General features: G+C 43.6%; 1 protein-coding gene across 4 annotated transcripts in view; it reads left to right on the top strand.

Annotated features, from left to right (window-relative positions):
• The window catches only part of MYO1B (myosin IB), a 113,285-nt gene that overhangs the window by 8,970 nt on the left and 85,289 nt on the right, over positions 1-19,026 (top strand). For all 4 annotated transcript variants that reach the window (XM_080399906.1, XM_080399905.1, XM_080399904.1 and 1 more), the window contains exon 2: positions 7,511-7,651. In XM_080399906.1, coding sequence (XP_080256032.1) covers positions 7,517-7,651 — 135 coding nt within the window. In that variant the 5' untranslated portion in view covers positions 7,511-7,516. The remainder of the gene's footprint in view (positions 1-7,510; positions 7,652-19,026) is intronic.

Here is a 19,026-nt window from a genome sequence, read left to right as displayed (position 1 = left end):
AAATGTTAAGCGGCAGCTTGAAAGATGAAGATAATCAGTTTAGAAGGGCACCCCCTGTTTAGTGGAGTTCAGGTATCCAGTAGTAAAAGCTAATTTTTGTGGTGGTTTGGCTTTTTTTGGTGGGTTTTTGTGTGTTTGTTTTGGGTTCCCACCCCACTCCACCCCCCTGAAAAAATGAGGTTGTTTTCTTTGCATTCGTGTTCTGTACTGACAACTTTTTAAAAAATTCTGTTGTGTGAAGAACACTGTCAGTCTGAAATGAAGGCTTTGGCTTAGGGGAAGAGGCGGGACCTTTGACAGCTTTTGGTTTTGCAGTCATGTTTTGCTCCTTATTCTGAAAAAGATTCAAGAGGATCTTAGCAAGGTATATGCCAAAAAGAAACCCCCTTTATTCCAGAATGTTTTATCCCTTTCTGTAGATGTGGACCTGGAATGATTATAAAACTCTGTGGTTAGGCAGTGACTAAGAAAAGTCTAAGTGTAAGAAACCGCTGTGGATCATGTTTCTGCTGAAGTCAGTGGGAATTTAACCAAGATTTTGGAACACAAGCAGCCTTATTAGTGAAGACTTATTTCTAGATGCATTGAAAATGCCCAAGGTGTTGTCCCCATTAAGCAGTAGAAATTAAAAAGAAAAAAGGAAAAAAAAAAGATCAGATTCCAGAATAACTATTTACAGAAAAGGCTATTCCACATCTATAATCTTTGAAGCCTGCCAATATAATCCAAAATATAATGGAACTTTTGCAGGGTAAAAATGGGGTACCAAACACCCTTCGATTATTCTAAGGCTGCATTTTAGCAGGTGTTAAAGAAGGGTGCCTTAGCAAGGTTGAAGGACCCAAATGTTTTTCCCAAATCCTTGCGTGACTGTATGAGCAACCCAGAGGAGTTAAAGCAAGGTTGCAAGTTGACTTAAGAAATAGAGCAACCCCTGAGTGCAATTACTGGTGGCAGTTACTGTGTTGTGGTTGCAAAATAATTATTAGAAGTAATTTGGAAACCTGTACTGCTGGGAGTATAAAGTAGAAATAGCAGAACAGATATACCCCACAGTCTCTTTACAGCAGGTAGTATCCATAGCAGAAAGATGCCTTAGAGAAATGCAAACACAGCCCCTCGCTCCTTCCCCCAGGCTCATGAATTAGCCTTTTATTAGGGAAGAGGAGGAGGGCAGAGACATATCTTCTGCACACGTGGCTTTGGTTATTTTGGTTTTGTGGTGAGGAGTACTGTGCATCTTCGATGTGATACGAGAGTGGTGCGTAGGTAGCCTCATCACACAGGATGTGAGCAGAGGCTTCTCTTTCGCTTTTGGGGGATTCATGACAACTAATTACTGCTTAATGTAGACCGTGACCAAGCTGATGTAAAAACAAAAAACCCACCCAAAACCCCCAACAAACCCCAAAGAACTCCAGCAACAGCCACCAGACCTCCCCCCTCTGCCTTTATAAAGGACCTGAGTCGTGTTAACAAAGTTTCAGCCACTGTTTATGTCAGTAGGAGATAATGTCCCAGCGAACATTTTGTACACGTCCTAATGAAGTCTAATTATTAAACTGCTAAAAGATGATAGTTTTTCATGTGGTTGCAGCTGTTGTCGAGCAGTACCTTAAGTGGCCTGTTTATTTCTTGCAGATTACCCAATCTTTAGCCAAATGCGTGGCCTTTGGTAGCAGGAGCCAGCAGAGCGTTCATTTCTCCGATGGAATTCGGCTGTGCAAGTCTGTCATCTAAATTGCAGTCACTGGGTCCTAATCTGATATTGCTAAAGAGCCGTTCCCATTTAGCTGATGCTGAATGCAAACATTCCTGCAGCCCTAATACAAATATACCCCGTAATGCCCCATTTTCCTTTTGTAATTCACCGGAACTGTTTGTTGTTAAGTACTCGAGGAATGTGGTACACATGCGTAATGTTCAACACTTTCAGAAAATAAAGAGAAGTTGCACAAGGTTTTTTAAGTAATAGCTCTTGCGGTAGGTGAGGTGTGAGAAACATTAGCTAACCCAAAAGCCCCGAAGTATAAACTTTTTCGGTTTGGAAAACACTGATTTGTTCAGTAGGACCGTGGGAGGAAAAGGAATTCAGAAGATACTCAGACGTTGGCCAAACCAAAAGCGAAGATGGAGAAGCAGAGGAGGCGGTTCGGTTCTTTAGGAGTGCTTTTGCCGCTCTTGCGATACCTGTTAACCTTGCTTCTGCAGTCTGTCCGTCAGGCTTCGCAAGGCCATCTTGCAGGAAGAAATCACGGGCTGCAGCGTGGCATTGTTTTCTGGATTGTCTTTTTCTTCAGCGCACCGATGGTGACAGGGCAACCCCTGCGAGCGGTCACAGCCGGGCAGGAGGCTGCAGGTGCTCCGAGCAGGCAGCGGCCAGGCAGCACGTAGGGAATGCTGCGTGCACCGCTCCTCTGCAGCATCCAGAGACTAAAACGGGGGGGGGGGGGGGGTCTGGAGGGAAAGCAAAGATTATTTTTTATTTTTTTTTTAATGTTATTAACATTTTTCACGCATTCTGACATCGGGAAATCTAGCTTGGAGTGAAAAGGGCACTAGACCAGTTTAGCTGCAGCCTGCCTGGTGACCCAGCACAAGGTGGTTCCAATGAACTGGCGCCTTCTGGGCATCAGTCAGAGAGGCCAGTGATACGTGGGGTGTGCTGGGCAGCGGGACAGGGTGGATGTAAATCCTGCCTCGTGCTGAATTGGTATTGTCAGGAGTAGAACAAGGCGGCTGAAGTGCCTTTGGCTTTGTTTTGCTAAGGTAGTGACACTGTGTCCCTAGCTGCTTTTTGCAGCAGTGGCCTGTCAGTGTCCCCGCTCAGTGTCAGCTGGTGGGTCCTGGATGGAGAAAAAAGGGAACGAGTGGGCAGGTGTAATTGCAGCCTGAGGGGGGCCCAGGGTCAGACCTGGAAATTGAAATCGGTTTGAACTCTGCTATCGAATTACTGATGCAGCAGGTTGTCCCAGTTAACTCTTACGAAAGAAAAAGGTGGTTATTTTCTGCAGCGGGTTGGTGGTAGTGAAACCAAAGGCTTTTTGTTGGTTGTTTTTGTGGTTTTTTTTGTTTTGTTTTGTTGTTTGTTTTTTTTTAATACTCAGAGCTTGAAGTATATGCAAGTCCATCTATTGTGTCAGTTTTGGTGGGAGGGGAATTGTCCTTTTGCTGCAATGCCAGAGAGGAAAGCAAAGCCACCCCTGCAGCCAGTGGTAATTCCAGCACAGCTAATGCAGGAGTGTGCGAGGGGCTGCACATCTGTCGGAAGCTGCTGACAATTGCTGTTTTACTGTGTCAGAGTGCTGTGGGAAACCTTGGACAATTCCCCAACACACTGTGTGCCGATAAATGGGGTATTACTTCATTTCCCCCTCAGAGAATGCGTGAACTTAATTGTACAAGGCTTTGGGGGGCTTTGCCTATTCTCTGTGTCATCTTCTATTTATAGTTTTCATTAGCTCTTGGCTCAGACCTGCTGATAAGGCTGCTACAGCTGCGGGATAGTGTAATGTTTAATTTGCCATCCTTGTGGTCCAGAGGGATGGGAGGGTTTTAGATTCAGCCGGCCTGGCTGGCTGGCAGTCCTGGGCATTGCGAGTAGGAGATACAAGAGTCCGTGTTTTACGAGGTGATGCTTAGTGTGTGGATAAAAGCATTTTGCAGACGTAGCGTGCCCAGCACTTCTTGTCCCGAGCCTGTTGTCCAACATAAACCAGATCAAGCTGCGAAGGATTACTGAATGGTCTTTTTTGTTTTTCTGAGAATGGAGACATGTTGAAAGCGATCTCGCTCTGTTCAATGGAGGTGGAGGTACAAGACCGAAGTGAGGAGGAACGGATTTGACAAATGACTCCAGTGAAGGGAGATGTTCTGAAATGCTGCCCATGTTTGCTTTCAGGATAAGGAGTGTAAATCCGGGAGACTTAAGTGGTCAGTGGGTGTAGGAGAAGAGATCAGGGAGTGTTTGAGGAAGAATCTGATTTACAGACTACAAGCATTAGAGGAATTTTGCTTTATTTTTTTGCCAAGCTAATTTGTTGCCATATTAATAATTGGTGACTGGAATCTTTATAGAGCTCTTTTTTTTTTTTTGTGATGTCAACAGAATGAGATGTTGCGGTCACAAAAGCAAGGTGTTAGGTAAATCAAGGGTGTACCACTTATATTTTTAGGTGATGTTTTAAATTGAATTTCCCGTTTGAAATTACAGCACCTCACAGCAACACCTCCATCCGCTTACCTCCGTCCGCCTTCCCCCATCCAGCAGTCTTCATTGAAAAAAATCACTAAACGTGTCCCTGTTTTAAAGGACACAGCCCGTTCTGGTTCTTTCCTCAAACCCGATTCCCTGTTTGTCAGCATTCCCACCAGCACAGCTGCGGTTTCAGTCACGACGCATCTCTCAGGCACTGGGACCGTGTTTTGGTCCTGTCCCTCTCGTAGTCCTGCTTCTTGGAAACGGTTCTTGAGAAAATGGTTTTCATCATTTGCATCATTGAGAAATCATCTTTTTAAAGAGGCATGAATATGGGCAGAGGTGAAAGCCGCTTACTTTTTCATTACTTACTTTTTCATTACTTACTCCCCAAATTGTGGTGAGCACGCTGTCACCAGCACTGATGGGAAAAGATTTCCAGCTGTGCAGCATCTTTGAATATATGGCAAATACAAATACAAAAATACTTGGACGTGGATTTGGATGGAGTTTCTGAGCTTAGTGGCGTATTGCTAAAAATCTTGACTGAAGCTTAGTCTTGCAGCGTCACAAGGCTTTGGTTATTTATTTTTTTTTTTCTGTGCAGTGTGCTGATTTTGGAGGTCTTTTTCAGAAGCTACTTTTAAAATTAGTATTTGGTATTTTGAAAGTGCTGTAGATATTGATCTATTAAATTCTTCTAGGAGATTAAATTCAATTATTACGTTAAATCTAATTGTTTAATGTTGTGTTTAAACGTTGTTGGCTTTTCTTACCAGTGGTTTTTTTTCCCTACCTGTTACTTGCGTTAGGCAACCAAATTACCGCACAGGCTGGATTTGCCTTTGTTGTTAGCTAAACCAGATCAGGGGTTATGGCTGGGGACTACCAACACTGCTGTGGCAGAATGCTCTTGAGTCATACATCCATGTATGAGGTGATCTTTAAGCAATATTTTGCAAAGGCTAAGGTGTTGCAAATTGTGATGAGAATTCAGCGTTAAATGAGATGTCTAGGCTTATTGTCTGATTTTTTTGATCACCAATGTTTCTAATATTTTCTAGCTCCAAGTTAACAGAAATATTTTAACTGTAGTACGATCTTAAATTATTGTGGAGAAAAAAACCCAGCTAAAAATAAATGCTTGACCATAATATTGAAATTTTCAAATATTTTGATAAAATAATATTTGTGTTCAACTTTCTGATCCAGCTTTTAGTGGTAGATACAGCATCTTTGTGCACCTCTTCTGCAAAACATGCCTCTGAGCTTGGGAATACATGAATGTTCTTGATGGGTTTGGCTGCTCTTGGTCTTGAAATTCCCGAGCAGTGATGCATGAAGTGTGGTAGGTGGTATGTAATTTCACAATGGTAGATGAGGTATACGACTTAAAACTTAAATTTTAGGTTGAAGTTGCCCATATTAGGATTTTTATGTTGGCTTTTTTTTTTTGGCTACAAACTGAATATTTAATAAGTTCCATACTTGAGAAGGACTGTGTGGTGGTTTTTTTTTTTCCAGCCTTCAAAAATTATTTGAGCATTAGTTGATGTATGGGAAGTAATTAGGTCATTGAAACAAGACTGGTAGTTTAAAGAATTTGTCTTAATGGGATGCAGAAGTTGAAGTGATACCTCTGAAAAGATTTTGTCAATATTTAAAATTTTTTTGGTGATTGAGAGGTGAACTTTTAAGAGTAAAAGTATCTTTCTCTACAAAAGTATTTCTCCAGTGTTTTTGTTTAAAGTAAGTGTCCTTTTGTTTGTTTAGCAGAGTTGACTCAGCTTTGGTTGGTTACCATAGTTCAGTGCTGTTTTTGCATTTCCATGTGAATTTCCAGTAATTCCCAGGCTGGGTTCAGGTTTTGGGGATCTTGCTGTATCACTTCCGTCAGCTGCCTGTGGAGCTGCGCTTCTCTTCGTTGAATTTGGAAAAACATCAAACACCGCTGAAGTCTTGATCTAACATCCCTCGGATGTCACTCACTGCTCAAAAACATCAAATGACATGTAGTAACGCAGTGGCTGTGGACAGAAGCAAGAGATAAAAGACTTTGCTTGTTTTAACTTAGTTATGTGACGGACAGCTGCTATGGCAACTTAACGCTGATTGTACAAGGTAGTAGCTGTTCAAAGGCGTTTTAAAAAACAAGAAAAAATTTTGAGAATTAAAATACGCTGCAGTGGTAGAGCGAGGACAGCCTGACGGCATTCCGTGGCGGAGGGGTGACAGCCGACCAGTGCAGCCCAGCTGTCGTTCTGTGTAGCTGTAGCTGGTTCTCGGTTTGTGTGGTCAGCAAAACTGTTCTCTCACCTCTGGTGCCCTGTTTGCCGGCTGCCGCTGCTAACACCTTCATTTTTCAGCCTGGTCATGAAAACTGAAAGCAGTAACTACGTGCTTGGAGCTCTTGAGCCTTGAATCTTCTCTAGCGTTTGGATTGGAAGGGGAACAGGCTGGGAGCATCAAATAGGTGTCGGGTTTTGGCCTGACCTTGACTTCTTTGTCTCAGTTACTTCCTTTTATCAGGTTTGATGACTTTGTTTGATCCTGGTCCCCTCTTTCAGCCTGGCTTCTGCCTTTTGCCGCTCCAGTCATATAGGCATAGAGTCTCCACTGTCAGCTGAATCGTTGCTGCCCAACAAAATGCTCCCTTAAGCAGTAAAATCACAAGTAAATCCATAACTTAATTAGTCTGGCTAGGAAATGCAGTAATTTGGTAGCTTCGCGTAACCAAGGGCAGTACTGTACCGGAATATAGGTACTCTAGAGTACAGAGTTCATGAATTAAGATAAAATAGTGCGAGTTTTGCCTCTGAGCGGGTCCCCTTAGTTGGTTTCCAGTCAAAAGTTGACAGAGTTGGAGCAACGCAAATGAGAGGGAGAAGGAAATTCAGGTTAGGATACTGACAAATTTAACGCTAATTTGATACACTGGAGATGCTGAGGAAGCTTTTGATAAAACTTGGTTTTGCGTACGCTTGAGTACTGTGTTGAAGTTGTCCAAAAAATCTGGATGTGATGCCCACTGGAATCTTCATTCCTGTTTCTTGCCATTTCATATTTAATGTGTAGTGGACCAGAAGGCTTTGTTGACTGTTAGAAGTTAAATTTTTGGAGTTGTGTGGACTCCCTGGGTAGGTAGAATAACTTTGAGAATTTTCCTTAGGAAAGTGATTTTAAAGCAGCGTCATTTGATGAGGTTTATAACTTGTACCCCTTAAACAGTGTTACTGGATAATGCCCGTGAATAATTAGAATGATTTTGAGCTAACTTTGCTCTTTGTTTTATTTTTGCTTCTTCCTTTGCAGGAGAAAATGGCCAAAATGGAGGTCAAGACGTCACTTTTAGACAACATGATCGGAGTGGGAGATATGGTTCTTTTAGAGCCACTTACTGAAGATTCGTTCATCAATAATCTGAAAAAGCGCTTTGATCACAGTGAAGTATATGTGAGTATATGTTAACAGATAACATCCTATGAGGAGCTGTGTTGTCTTGCTTAAAATACCTGTTTATTTGTGAGGATACACATAGACTGAATGCCTGAGCGTAGTCTGTCATATTAGGGATATTTTAAACCTTGCTTGTGCTGTACTCTTTCCTGTGCTGCATTGTTTGCATTTGATCTTTTCCATCTGGGGTATTTTTCCTTTTTCTTTTTCCCCATTGCACAACGTGGCAGACCTCTATTTTCGTACAAAACAGCTCTAGAACTAGTGGTGACAGTAACTTTGATAATCCGGTTGTCAGAGGACATCACACTTGTAAATAATTCACATACAGGGAAGACGCTTCCAGGATGTGAGAGCACGTTGATGTAGAAACAATGCACAGCTGGAGTATGCCAGGGCTACCTTACATGTTGCCTGCTATCTTTGAGTTCCAAAAAAAGTTATGTTTATTAGAACAGTTGAATTTTAAGCTAGAAACAATGAGCTTGGATATATGTTCAAGTAATCAAAATCTTCAGGCATATTAATCTCTGAGTGTTGATTGGTAGAAAAGGTGTTATGGACCAGCAGCTGAAACACAGGCAGGGAGTGAAGAGGCAAGCTGTGATTCCCGTTAAGCCTTTCATTTCCTGCTTCATCTCGCTTTGTTCCAGTTTTGTTAAAATGTGCACACTGTTGTATCTGTCGTGCTGCTGAGGCTGTGTCAGCCGAATGATTTCTAGAGACTTTCCAAGACTGCTGGTGGAAGTCTTTAAAGAGTAAAGCTGAAATATTTAAAGCAAAGTATAGCTATGATCCGCAACCAATTGCGTCTGCAGCTTATTGCAATCAAATAGATGTGTTCTGTACTTTATTATAGCTTAGCCTTCCCCCTGCTTTTTAATTTTTAGTGTGACTATATTTTTGCTTCTTGCTAAGCGTTTGAACCTTTGTGGTTGCATTATAACTTTTCCTTTCCATCCTGCAATATGGAAGGATCTGTGTAATTTTTGTTTCCTTCTTCTATCCCTTGGTTGTAGTCTGTGCTTTTGTACCTCTGCTATTCATTGTCTGCCACATCTTTCTTCTTCTGTTTTTAATTTTTTAAAAAAATGTTTTTTATTTTAATGCTTAGATTTTTTTTTAAAGACTCAATTTCCCTGTTCAACTATGCCTTTTCCATTTTCTATAGGTATTAGCTTGGTAATGCACAGCTGCACCTGTCTACTATTGTCACCTCCACCTGTTCGCTCCTTAAGTTTGGACCGACAATTTAAACAAACCAGAAAATTAAAATAAGACAAGGGATGTCAGTATCTATTAAAACCTTGTTGGAGAAGAAACCAAAACGATCTGTATTTGCAGAAAGGTTTCTTCTGCACTGGTTAAAAAAAAAAAATAAAATCTTCCTGATACTTTTTCAGAGTTACATTTCCAAAAACGTGTGTCTTAAATTTTCCTTGTTCCTTGAAGTTGCAGTCTCTTCCCTCTCGATGACCCTTAGACATAGAATCGGGCAGGTAGGTACCAGACTTCTCTGCTGCTCTTTCATCCTGCTTCTGGCCAGTCTTCCATATCCAGCAGCTGCAGCGGCTGCCTCTTCTGGGATTCGGGGGGGGGGGGGTTCAGTCAGTGGCTTGTGTAATCAACTTGTTTCACATCAGTTTTAGGGTTAACTCTCTGTTCTTAATACCTGTGGTAAGAGTGAGTGATACTGAATGATCTCATTCCCCTTTAGCTGAAGAAGACGGGAAGGAGAAGAGAAGGAAAGGGAACTGTTTGCTTAGAGACTGAGGGTGACAGTATGACCTTGCCCAATCTTTGGGTCATGTTTGAAAGTTTTATTTAAAGCATTAAGGACAGAGACCTATTCTGTGAGGGTACCCTAGGCTACGCAGTCTATTAGGGAGGATTGCTCTGAGTCATACGGGAGTGGATTTCTCAAGGGTTTTGCTTTGGTTTGGTTGTGTTTTTTGGGTTTTTTTTTTTTACTCTAAACTACTATGGATTGCAGAGTATTTAATTACATGTTTCTAATTAATTTAGACTGGATAGCTTTTTCTTGAAAGAAATCGGTTTGAATGACAAATGGGTAATTTGTTTTATTTTTATCTGCTATTACGTGCTAGCTGACAGCCGTGTTCAAACACACAGTTCGTTCAGGCAGTGACAGTGAAGCATGTTGTTTCCCCCACCCCACCCCCCCCGCCCCCGTTCCTGATTTGGCTGGGCCTGGCACTGACGAGCAATGTAATGAGCTGTATTAAGTGCTCGGGTGGGTGACGCGAGGTGTCACTTTTCTCTAGCAGTGTAGGATCCTTGCAGGTGGGAAAGCCTAAACGTGCTCTGCTGAGCAGAGTGAAGTGCTGCCAAAACCAAAGGCGCTTTGTTGGTGTGTTTTTGGTATTTTGTTTTGGTTTGTCTTTCCCCTGAATTGTTCCCTTGTTGTGCTATCCTTTACCGTTTTTATCTCCAGGTTTGTTTGATCATGTGATTTACTTTTTTTTTTTTTTAACGGTCTTACAAGTACTGTTTGTGAATCCACACTATGAAGGCATAGTTGCAGATCTTTGCAAGAAATGTTGCAGAACTTTGCAAGTATGAAAACATTCCCTACATGAGTGGTGGGAAGATGTTTGTGTCTGTGCCACGTGCTGCTACCAAGTATTAGTTCGTGATGCCGCGGGGATTTTTTAGTCACCAAATCACTTGAGGATTATTATCTGCGTATTAGCTGACTTCTGCTGGCCTGCAAATTCCATGCCACTGTTGCGTATTTTAGAAAACTTTTAAACCAGCAGGAGCTGGAATGGTGCTCACGGTAGCCACCACGTTGATTTTCAAGTGCAAACTTCTCCCCCTTCCTTCTCCTTATGGCCACCTGCTCTCTTTTCTCCGCATTTCACTTATGAAAACTATACTTCGCATTTCTGCTTTTAGATGAGCACAACGAAGCCTTTGTTGCACCTGGAAGTAATGTTTGTTTTACCATGTAAAATCTGTCGTTTGCGTGCAATCCTGCGGAAACCAAACTGGGCTATTAAAGAGCTACTGTTGGTGCTTTTTAATAACTTAATAATTAAGTTTTCTTATACTGCAGGTTTCTTCAGCTCTAACGAGCTACACACAAGTTGACCTCTCAGGATCCTTTCAGAGAGCAATAGGGATGGATTTGTCCTTTCATGGCTCAGCTGTGGGGTTAAGTTCAGCCCTCATGTTAGTGCTCCATTGTAGGCATTACCAAAAGTTGTGTTCAAACTGAAAAAACTAAGTCAGCCTGAAGCCATATGAAACAGTTGAAATGTTCCTACGGCAGTAAAGCAGGGCTTAACATCAGTTTCTAAGCGGTTCCCTGTAGGCTGACGGCTGTATCTGTGCCACACATGTTAGTTTTAAAACGGAGTTGCAGTTATAATCTTCAAAAGGGTTTGTTGAGAGGAATGAGAACTGTAACATGGATAGCTTTGAAAATGCTGTAATATTGGCCAGACGTTGCCTAATTGTGTTAACCAGTCTTGATAGGTAAAGCAGCAAAAGGGGCTTGTAAGAAAGATGGGGACAAACTTTTTAGGAGAGCCTTTTGCAATAGGACAAGGGATAATGGCTTTAAACTAGAAGAGGTTAGATTTAGACTAGATAATAAGGAATAATACATTTTTTTTTATGAGGGTGGTGAAACACTGGCACAGGTTGCCCACAGAGGTGGTTGATCCCTGGAATCATTCAAGGTCAGGTTGGATGGGCTCTGAGCAACCTGATCTAGTTGAAGATGCCCCTGCTTATGGCAGGGGGGTTGGGCTAGTAGACCTTTAAAGGTCCCTTCCAACCAGAACTATTCTATCATTCTCTGAAATGTGAGAGTGAGATCGAGCCATCAGTGAACAGTGCCAGATCTCCCCCTGCAGCCAAAGATGACAAGATAAATAGGCTCATTCCACTGGAAGAGTATACGATTTTTGTCTTTTCTAGTCTCTTTCACAGTAGTTATGTTTGATGCTGAATATTTGATGTTGGACATCCTAGTGCCAGCTCCATTTACCCCTTCGAAATTCTGGATCTTCTCCCTAAGAGCTCACCTTGCACAAGCATTTAGATGTGGATCCCCTGACGGTCCTCTTGTACCATCCTGGGTATGGTCACTGTAAGCTCTTCAAGAAAATTAGCTAAGTTTCATGCTGTGGTGCAGACAGAGTGATAAGCATCCTCCTAACAGTTAAGAGAACAGACTACAGCTTGATTACTTGTTGTTCAATTTTATGTGTATTTGATGGAAAGTTTAATGGACTTGGGTGTTGGGTTGCATACCAGAGCGCAAAGCTGGAGGCTGTGCCTAAAAAAATAAGCATGAAGGCTGGTGGAGCTGGAGTTAGGCCAAGTATTCTACTAAAGACCATCAGATTCTGCAGTAATCTCGTGCTGAGTGGCTTTGAGGGGAAGGGCTCGTTGGGTAACACGCATGCGTTAATTGGAAATGGGAATCTTGGAGTTCAGTCATGTCTGGAAATGTCTGGTGTATGTCTGACCAAGAGAAATCTCGTTAGAAAGCTGTAATTATTTATTATATTCTTTGTGCAACTCTTAAAATTTTCATTGATAGCGTTTGCGTTGCTTTTTTGCAAAAGTTCTTTTCTGTAGATATCAGTAACAAAAGCCTGTGAGTTTTTCTTTAGTTTTACAGACCGAACAGTGGCTCCTGGGAAATGCAATTAGCAACCAGAAAACCCCGCAATGCTGATGATCTGAAGGTTGCAGGGAACAGTTTGTACGGTTAAAACACGTGACCTGGAGACCGCATGGAAAACTTCAAATATATTTATAAAATTCAGATTGGACGTGACTGATGAATTTTGACGCATTCTGTTGAGCCTCCCTCCCTGAACTTTCTATTTTGATTAAAAAAAAAAAAAAAAAAAGCTTGTCTGAAGTATGCTCAGCCAAACCAGCTCAGCAGTTATTTTTCCTGTGTATTTTTGGATGCTGACAAACGGGAGGGGGGCATCTGTCTATATGTGTCTTTATAGTGACTCATGAATGGTAGAGATTTGAGATAAACTGTAGTGTATGTGTTGATCTAAAGCTTATTTTTGTACTGGGTTTCTTCCTTTGTGAGGCCGGTGGAAGTGGCGAGGGAGGCGTGAGGAGGCTGGAGGGGAGCAGATCTGCGTAGGCTTACGGGAGTCAGCCTTCGGGGGCCAGATAGGGCTTTATTCTGCTGCCCTGCACATTTTTCCCTGCAGTTATGTTGTTTCTTGAAGTCTTCCCAAATTTGCAGAGGTCAACGTTTTGTTCCTTACAACAAAATGTTTGTTTGCTTTTTGTTCTTAGAACAGAACAGAGTCTTTCTCTGATGTCAGCATTTAATTTGTATTTGCTGTGCGTGGAGTTTGTGGGCTGCTTGGGGACGGAACAGTCTTATGGCACTGAACACATGTTGTTTTATCACCGAAACATTAAATATTTGGCATTCCAGTGTAATAGCTCAGTGTTAGCTGTCTGAGGTAGCATCCTTCGGGCTGCCTTCTGGTGGCGCGGCTGTTGTGGTGTGCTTGTTGCACAGACTGAGCCACTTCCTGTGGATCTTTTGTTTTAATATTTTTAGGGGTAGCCTTTTTGTTTCTGACTTGACTTGACTCAGCTATGTCTGTCTAGATTACCGATTCACCCCTTTTTCAGCTACCTCACGGTGCTCGGGAGTTTACTGAGTTGCTGCCGAGCGCGGTGGCTTTGCCCCTGCTGCGCTTGTCCTGCTATTCCAGGTGCTGCATTCGGAAGAAGAGGGAGGGGGACAGGATTATGTGGATGAGCCCAATGGCCTTGGTCCGCATCAGCTTGGTGTGACTGTCCCTCTAGAACTTTGTTGCTGTGCTGGGGTTTTTTTGTGCTTTTTCAGAGTTTTGTGGTGTTGGGGACCATATGTGCAGCTTGCTGGGAGAATCGTCATGGTAATGTGTGTGTGAGTGATGGTTGAAACTCACTTTTAATCTCAGTCCCACTGCCTTCTCATGTCAGCACGGGCACGTTGGTCTCTAGCCTATTGTTTCTGAGGGCAGGTGGAGTCCTTTGTTGGCTTTTGTTGTCCCCTGGGGTTTCAGGTACGTCGTGTCGCTAACAGGTCCCTGCCTTTGCTGCTGCTGCAGCAACGTGCAGAAGAGTCTATCCCCCTGCTAGACCTGGCCCTGCTCTCTTGCACCTTGATGTACTTACTTGCATTTATCCAGCAAGTCCAGCCTGGCTTGCTGGTGTTCCTTAGGGAGCTGGAGGAGTGGCAGGTGTGATGGCTGGGTCATTTCTGAAAGGCAGGATGGTTGGAGAGCCAGAGCAGAGCAGCCATCCATCCGCCTGTGATGGGAGCGCAGGGGCCCCGCGCTTTCTCCGATCTGCTTCTCTTCCTCCCTTCTTCCTCCCTCGGGGGACGCCTGCGTCAGTTCGAGCAATTTTCCCATCAGTGCCCCCACGGTTTCCCTCTTTGAGGGAAGCTGCTGAGTTGTAGTAATAATATTGTTGCAGCTGCCACAGGCTAGGACCTCGAAGCCTGCTGCTTCTCCTTCAGATGTGAAGAAGGGCTTGTGTGCCCGTGGCACATCTTTTCCTGGGATAGCTTGTGGTCTAAGAAGAAGTGTTCTGCCTGCCTGTAAATCTTGTTTTGCTTGTTACCTACACAGAGATTGTGTCGGTCCTCCAGCCCTTCACATCAGCCTGCTCTGGAAAACAAACTTTATAACTTGCTGGGAGTCAGGAGTAAAGATTTTCGCAGCCAGCAGTTTGGTTGCTTTTTACCTTGAAGGGCTTCATGGGAGCAGAGCTACGTATCTCAAGGCAGTGCTTTGTTTCCTTTCCTTTTTGTACAGCTCCCACGATGCTGAGCGGAGCCCTTGAGGCATTTCTTTGTAGGACCATATGCAATATCTGCATAAAGGAGCGAGAAAGCATTAGTAAGGATCACAGAAAATTGTATGCGTATTGTGGGCTGTGTGTTGGGGTCTTCTTCCCTACATGCTCGCTCGTTTTTTTTGCCTCTGATGCGGCACTCTGAGAAAGGAGAGGAGGTGGTGTAGGAAATGTAGGCCCCAGGGACTGTTGCAGTGTTTTGCAGCGTTGGCTTTGCCCCAAAATGCTGTGCATTTCTTCACTAAGGTGGTGATGACATTTTGGCATTTACCAGCGGTTTCAGTGCACGTTATATGAAGTAAAAACACAAAAGGAAGAGTAATGAAAGACTGGCAAATAACAGAAGTAGAAGCAGAAGTGTCCAAGCGCCGTCAAAGCATGGTTTGCACCCTGAAGAACACAGGTTAGCCTTGGCTGCAGCATGGCAGGGGGCACCCCCCCCCTCCCCTCCCCATTTTATTTGTACAGAAATAATGAAATGTTTTTGAACAAGTGCTCTTGCTGATGTTTTCACCAATGGTTCCTTGGCACAGACACTCTCCAGTCTCCAGCTACAGTTTGCTTACAAAACCAAGTCTTTTATCTTTTGAAAAGTGAGCAAGCACTGATGTTCTGGGGTATTTAAATACTGTCTTTTAAATTTCTCGTGTCTGCTTTGGGTTGACTCCTTCACCGCTTACTTGACAAGTTTTGTCTGCAATTGTGTCCCGTGTAGGAATTCCGTTTGCTTGTCTAAAAACATCCTAATGTAGTCAGAGAGACAGATGACTGAAGTGATTAATCTGCTTCGTCAATAATAATGTTAGAATCTGTCACAGTGATCGCGAGGCTAGCAGCAGTGTGCGGTGAGCAGCGGAGAGATTTCTGTGCCCTTGAGAAACTCGGAAGAGAAACCTTGTAATCTGTGTGCATGCATCCACTTCAAGTACTGGCCGTGACTTGCCATGCGGGTGTTTTTCTCTGGCAAATGATCCGTTCTTACTTCAGGGCTTGGATCCAGAGCAGGTTGCAGTACGACTAAGGGCCTGATCCTGGCTGGTGCAGGTTACCCACAGCTTGTTCAGACTGCTGCTGTTTGCACAGGGACTTGCAGGATCAAGCCCGTGTTGAGGAATATTTTAGCGGTGGTGTTATCCTCTTTGACGTAGGTTGCCTGTGCTGTGGTGTTTGCTTTGGGATATAGATGTGCACTTCTGCCTTTGTGTTGCCTGTTTGAGCGCCGTTTCTTGACTCGCTATATCAACCATCAACGTATTTGCAACAGGGCTGTCGTACGGACTAACGCTGAGTTTTGTTCCCTAGCAGTAAGGTGGTTTTTCTTGAGCCGTGGATACTGTTGCCTCAGTTTCTTCTGCTCCTTCATTTTTTTTTATCCCGCTACCTTCCCAATTTCAGGAACTCATCCAGTGCTCTTCTATGTAGTTTTCCTTACAATCTTTACTGTCCCGCCCAGGTTTTACAAGGCTGCCTATTGTGATTAATAACTTTATTAAGCACATACAATAGCTTGCCAGGGTTGCTTTTTTTTCTATTATGACACATAGACTTTATCCACTCTATTTCTGGGGCTAAAATGTTATATCCAGGAGGTGTTCTTGAGCAAGAGAGTTTTAACCATCATGGGGAACAGGCTGTGTTTGTTCAGAGATCCAGTATTATATTTCTTCACTCATACAAACGTAACTAGAAAGGACTCTGTCCGAACTGCTGTGGAAAAATTGTATCAAGGAGAAGGAGAAGTTTGTCTCTATGTGGAGAGAGAAAGACCAGGTATGAGAGTGGTTTGTATTTTCATTTTACTGCAGAGTAGCTTTTGGAAAAGTAAATTTTTAGCATTGGCTCCTCTTCCAGGGAGGGGGTGGAAACAAACTTGCTTATCTCTAGCAGCTCACTGATTTTTGCAAGCTCTTTAGAGCTGCTCTGGAAGTTTGCAGAGATGCTGTATTTGCTGGGAAATACCAATGAGAGGAGTCAAAACACAGAAGTGCCTTTTGCTAGCTAAGGATTAGTGCTCTGTGATGCTACACGAGTCCAGCCCATACTGGGTATGGGAAAATCCACGCAGAATCTCCTGTTTGAGGGAACTTTGTGTTAGTTCCTGTTCTTTCCACTTGATCATTGCACTTTGGGATCCTGGGATTGTGTTGTGCCTGTGTAGTCACTTGCAGGTGGTACGCGGGGGCTCTGCTCATGCTCCCAGCTCACTGAAGCACGAGGAGTGTTAGCCAAGCACTGGCCCAACGCAGTGTGCAGCTGCACGCCTTGGATCACAGGGAGAGTTTATTTTGTATGTGCCATCATGAAACGGTGCGAGCAAACTCTGGAGTATTTCAGGATGGAATCCTAGTTTGTTTGTTTGTCTTTTTCATGTACCCATCCCATCCCTCTCCACCAAACAATTCAAACACCCACACTGGGATACGCAGGAATAAAGTAAATCAAAGCCCCAGAAATAATAATGGTCTAAGGTGGGTTTGCTTTTAGTTTTGATATTACTCTTTGCCTTACTCTTTTCAAACATAGCGTCTGGCAGCTTTGCGAGTGGTTCCAGCCTGAAAAAGCACGGTGGGCCAGAAGCAGGGTGCGTTTGGCTGTTTTATTGTGGCCAACCACAATGAAAAACAAATTGGAGCACACAGCGTGATTGTTCAAATAAGAGATGATATTTTAATAAGGTACTGATCTGGTTGCTAATGTGTATTAAAATGAGGAACTTCATTACGGAGGAACGTTGAAGTGTGAAATTTGCCAGGTTCTGTTTGAATTTGAGGCAGTTCAGGAGATGGTGAACATGTCAGCACAGGCTTCCTCTGTGCCTGCCGTCTCCTCGGCCTCAGCTATTCGGAGCATGCAGCGGCGCATGGGCTTATGAGCTGGCAAGATCCAGAGCCGCAGTAGTTCAGGGAAACACAAATGAAAATGAGTATTATATTAGACATACAGTTTTGCATATGTCACATTAAAAAACCCCACAAAACCAAAACACAGCCCTCTCTGCAAAGAAAACAGTGCTGCCCAAGCCTTGGGTTTGGAGTTGTTCCAGTAAAATCTAGTCACGCTTCTCTTTGATCTTGCTTTAATGTCTCTTGTTTCAATGAATTGTTTTAGTGGAGTGATCTGAAACTCCTCAAAGTCATAGGAACCTGGTACATTGAAGCATAATCAGTACTAAACAAATGTGCACTGTGCATGTCTGGAGTGTTAAAATTGGTCTGCATAAATGGAAGAATCAGTATCGACACTAGCGATCTTACTTTGCTAGAATTTTTTTTTGTTTTCTATTTCTGTGCTCCAATGTGTTTAAAAAATAAATAAATAGAGTGACCTTACTGGACCCTGGGAATTTCGGCATGCTTGCAGGGTGCATTAGCAGTTGGGCATTTTTAGGCAGGAGTGACTAATGTGCAGCAGGAATTTTTCTGGACTGTTACAGGCTACCACGGGTAAGAAGCAGTAAGTTTGTTTTTAATAAAGCTGACAAAAGTGATGTAGAGTACACTTCCAGAAGGTTTGCAGCAAGTCTTTGTAGATGCTTAATGATTTTTAACTCTGCAGAAGGTTGCTTTGCAGCGGGTGCCAGAGATACGGAAAAGCTTTTAAAGATAGGGAGCAGGCTATTATGACAACCCCAGCTCTGCAGCTCCTGTGCTGCAGCTTCAGCTGCTGTTGATAACGTTCCCTGGCTTCCGCAGCTGCAGCCTTCTCTTTTTCTGGGCCCTTGGGGTATTGCGAGACTTAACTTTACCAGGAGGAAAAATAGCTTTGTTAATATACTGCATCCCAGCATGTGAAATATTCTCCTGTAAGCTCTACTGGTGGTCTTCTGTAGGTTCCCCCTGGGTCAGCCTGCGCTGCCTCTTTGCTGTGTGCCAGGTTTCACTGCAGGGCTGGTGCGTCCTGGCTGCAGAGGCAGCTGGGGACCCTGCGCTGGGCTCTCCGTAAGGGCTTCGCCACCTCTTGGTTGAAAAGGTCCACAGACGAAAAGGTTCCTTGGCTGGGAAGAGGCTGCTGCCTGTGGGTTTCTCCTGAGCAATGGGACCCTGGTATCATCCTGCTCTTTCAGGCCTCTTCTTAACCCTCCTAAAGCTGTGTGGGTTCGAAAAGGCGCAGAGAACCTCGAAGTTGCAGTAAGATCTTGCCCCGAGCGGTGACGTTGGCTTTCAGTCCTGGGGGGAGAAAATCCAGCGGCGCTGCATCCCCAGCAGCACTGACAAGTGGTGTGTAACAGACATTACCGGCTTTTCCAGTTGAATGCTGATTTAGAATTTTCTTCCTGCTTGGGGTGTTAAAGCCATAGCTGAACAGGACTGAGCTGTATACACAGTTTTGGTGGAGAATGCAGAATATCTTGGCATTTGGCCGGACGGACATTGAATGCTCTTTCCTACAGGTGAAGTGTTAGCCCACTAGAGTGCTGCCGGGCTACGTGACAGATGCACTGATAAACCACGCGTGAGAGTCCTTTTGGTTTGGGTTCTGGACAGACTGCCAAGGAGGCAGAATTT

The sequence above is a fragment of the Falco punctatus genome (genome assembly GCF_963210335.1).
Source record: "Falco punctatus genome assembly, chromosome: 8".
NCBI classification, from domain to species: domain Eukaryota; kingdom Metazoa; phylum Chordata; class Aves; order Falconiformes; family Falconidae; genus Falco; species Falco punctatus.
The sequence above is the reverse complement of the archived record's forward strand: the minus strand, read 5'-3'. Positions and strand labels throughout refer to the sequence as shown.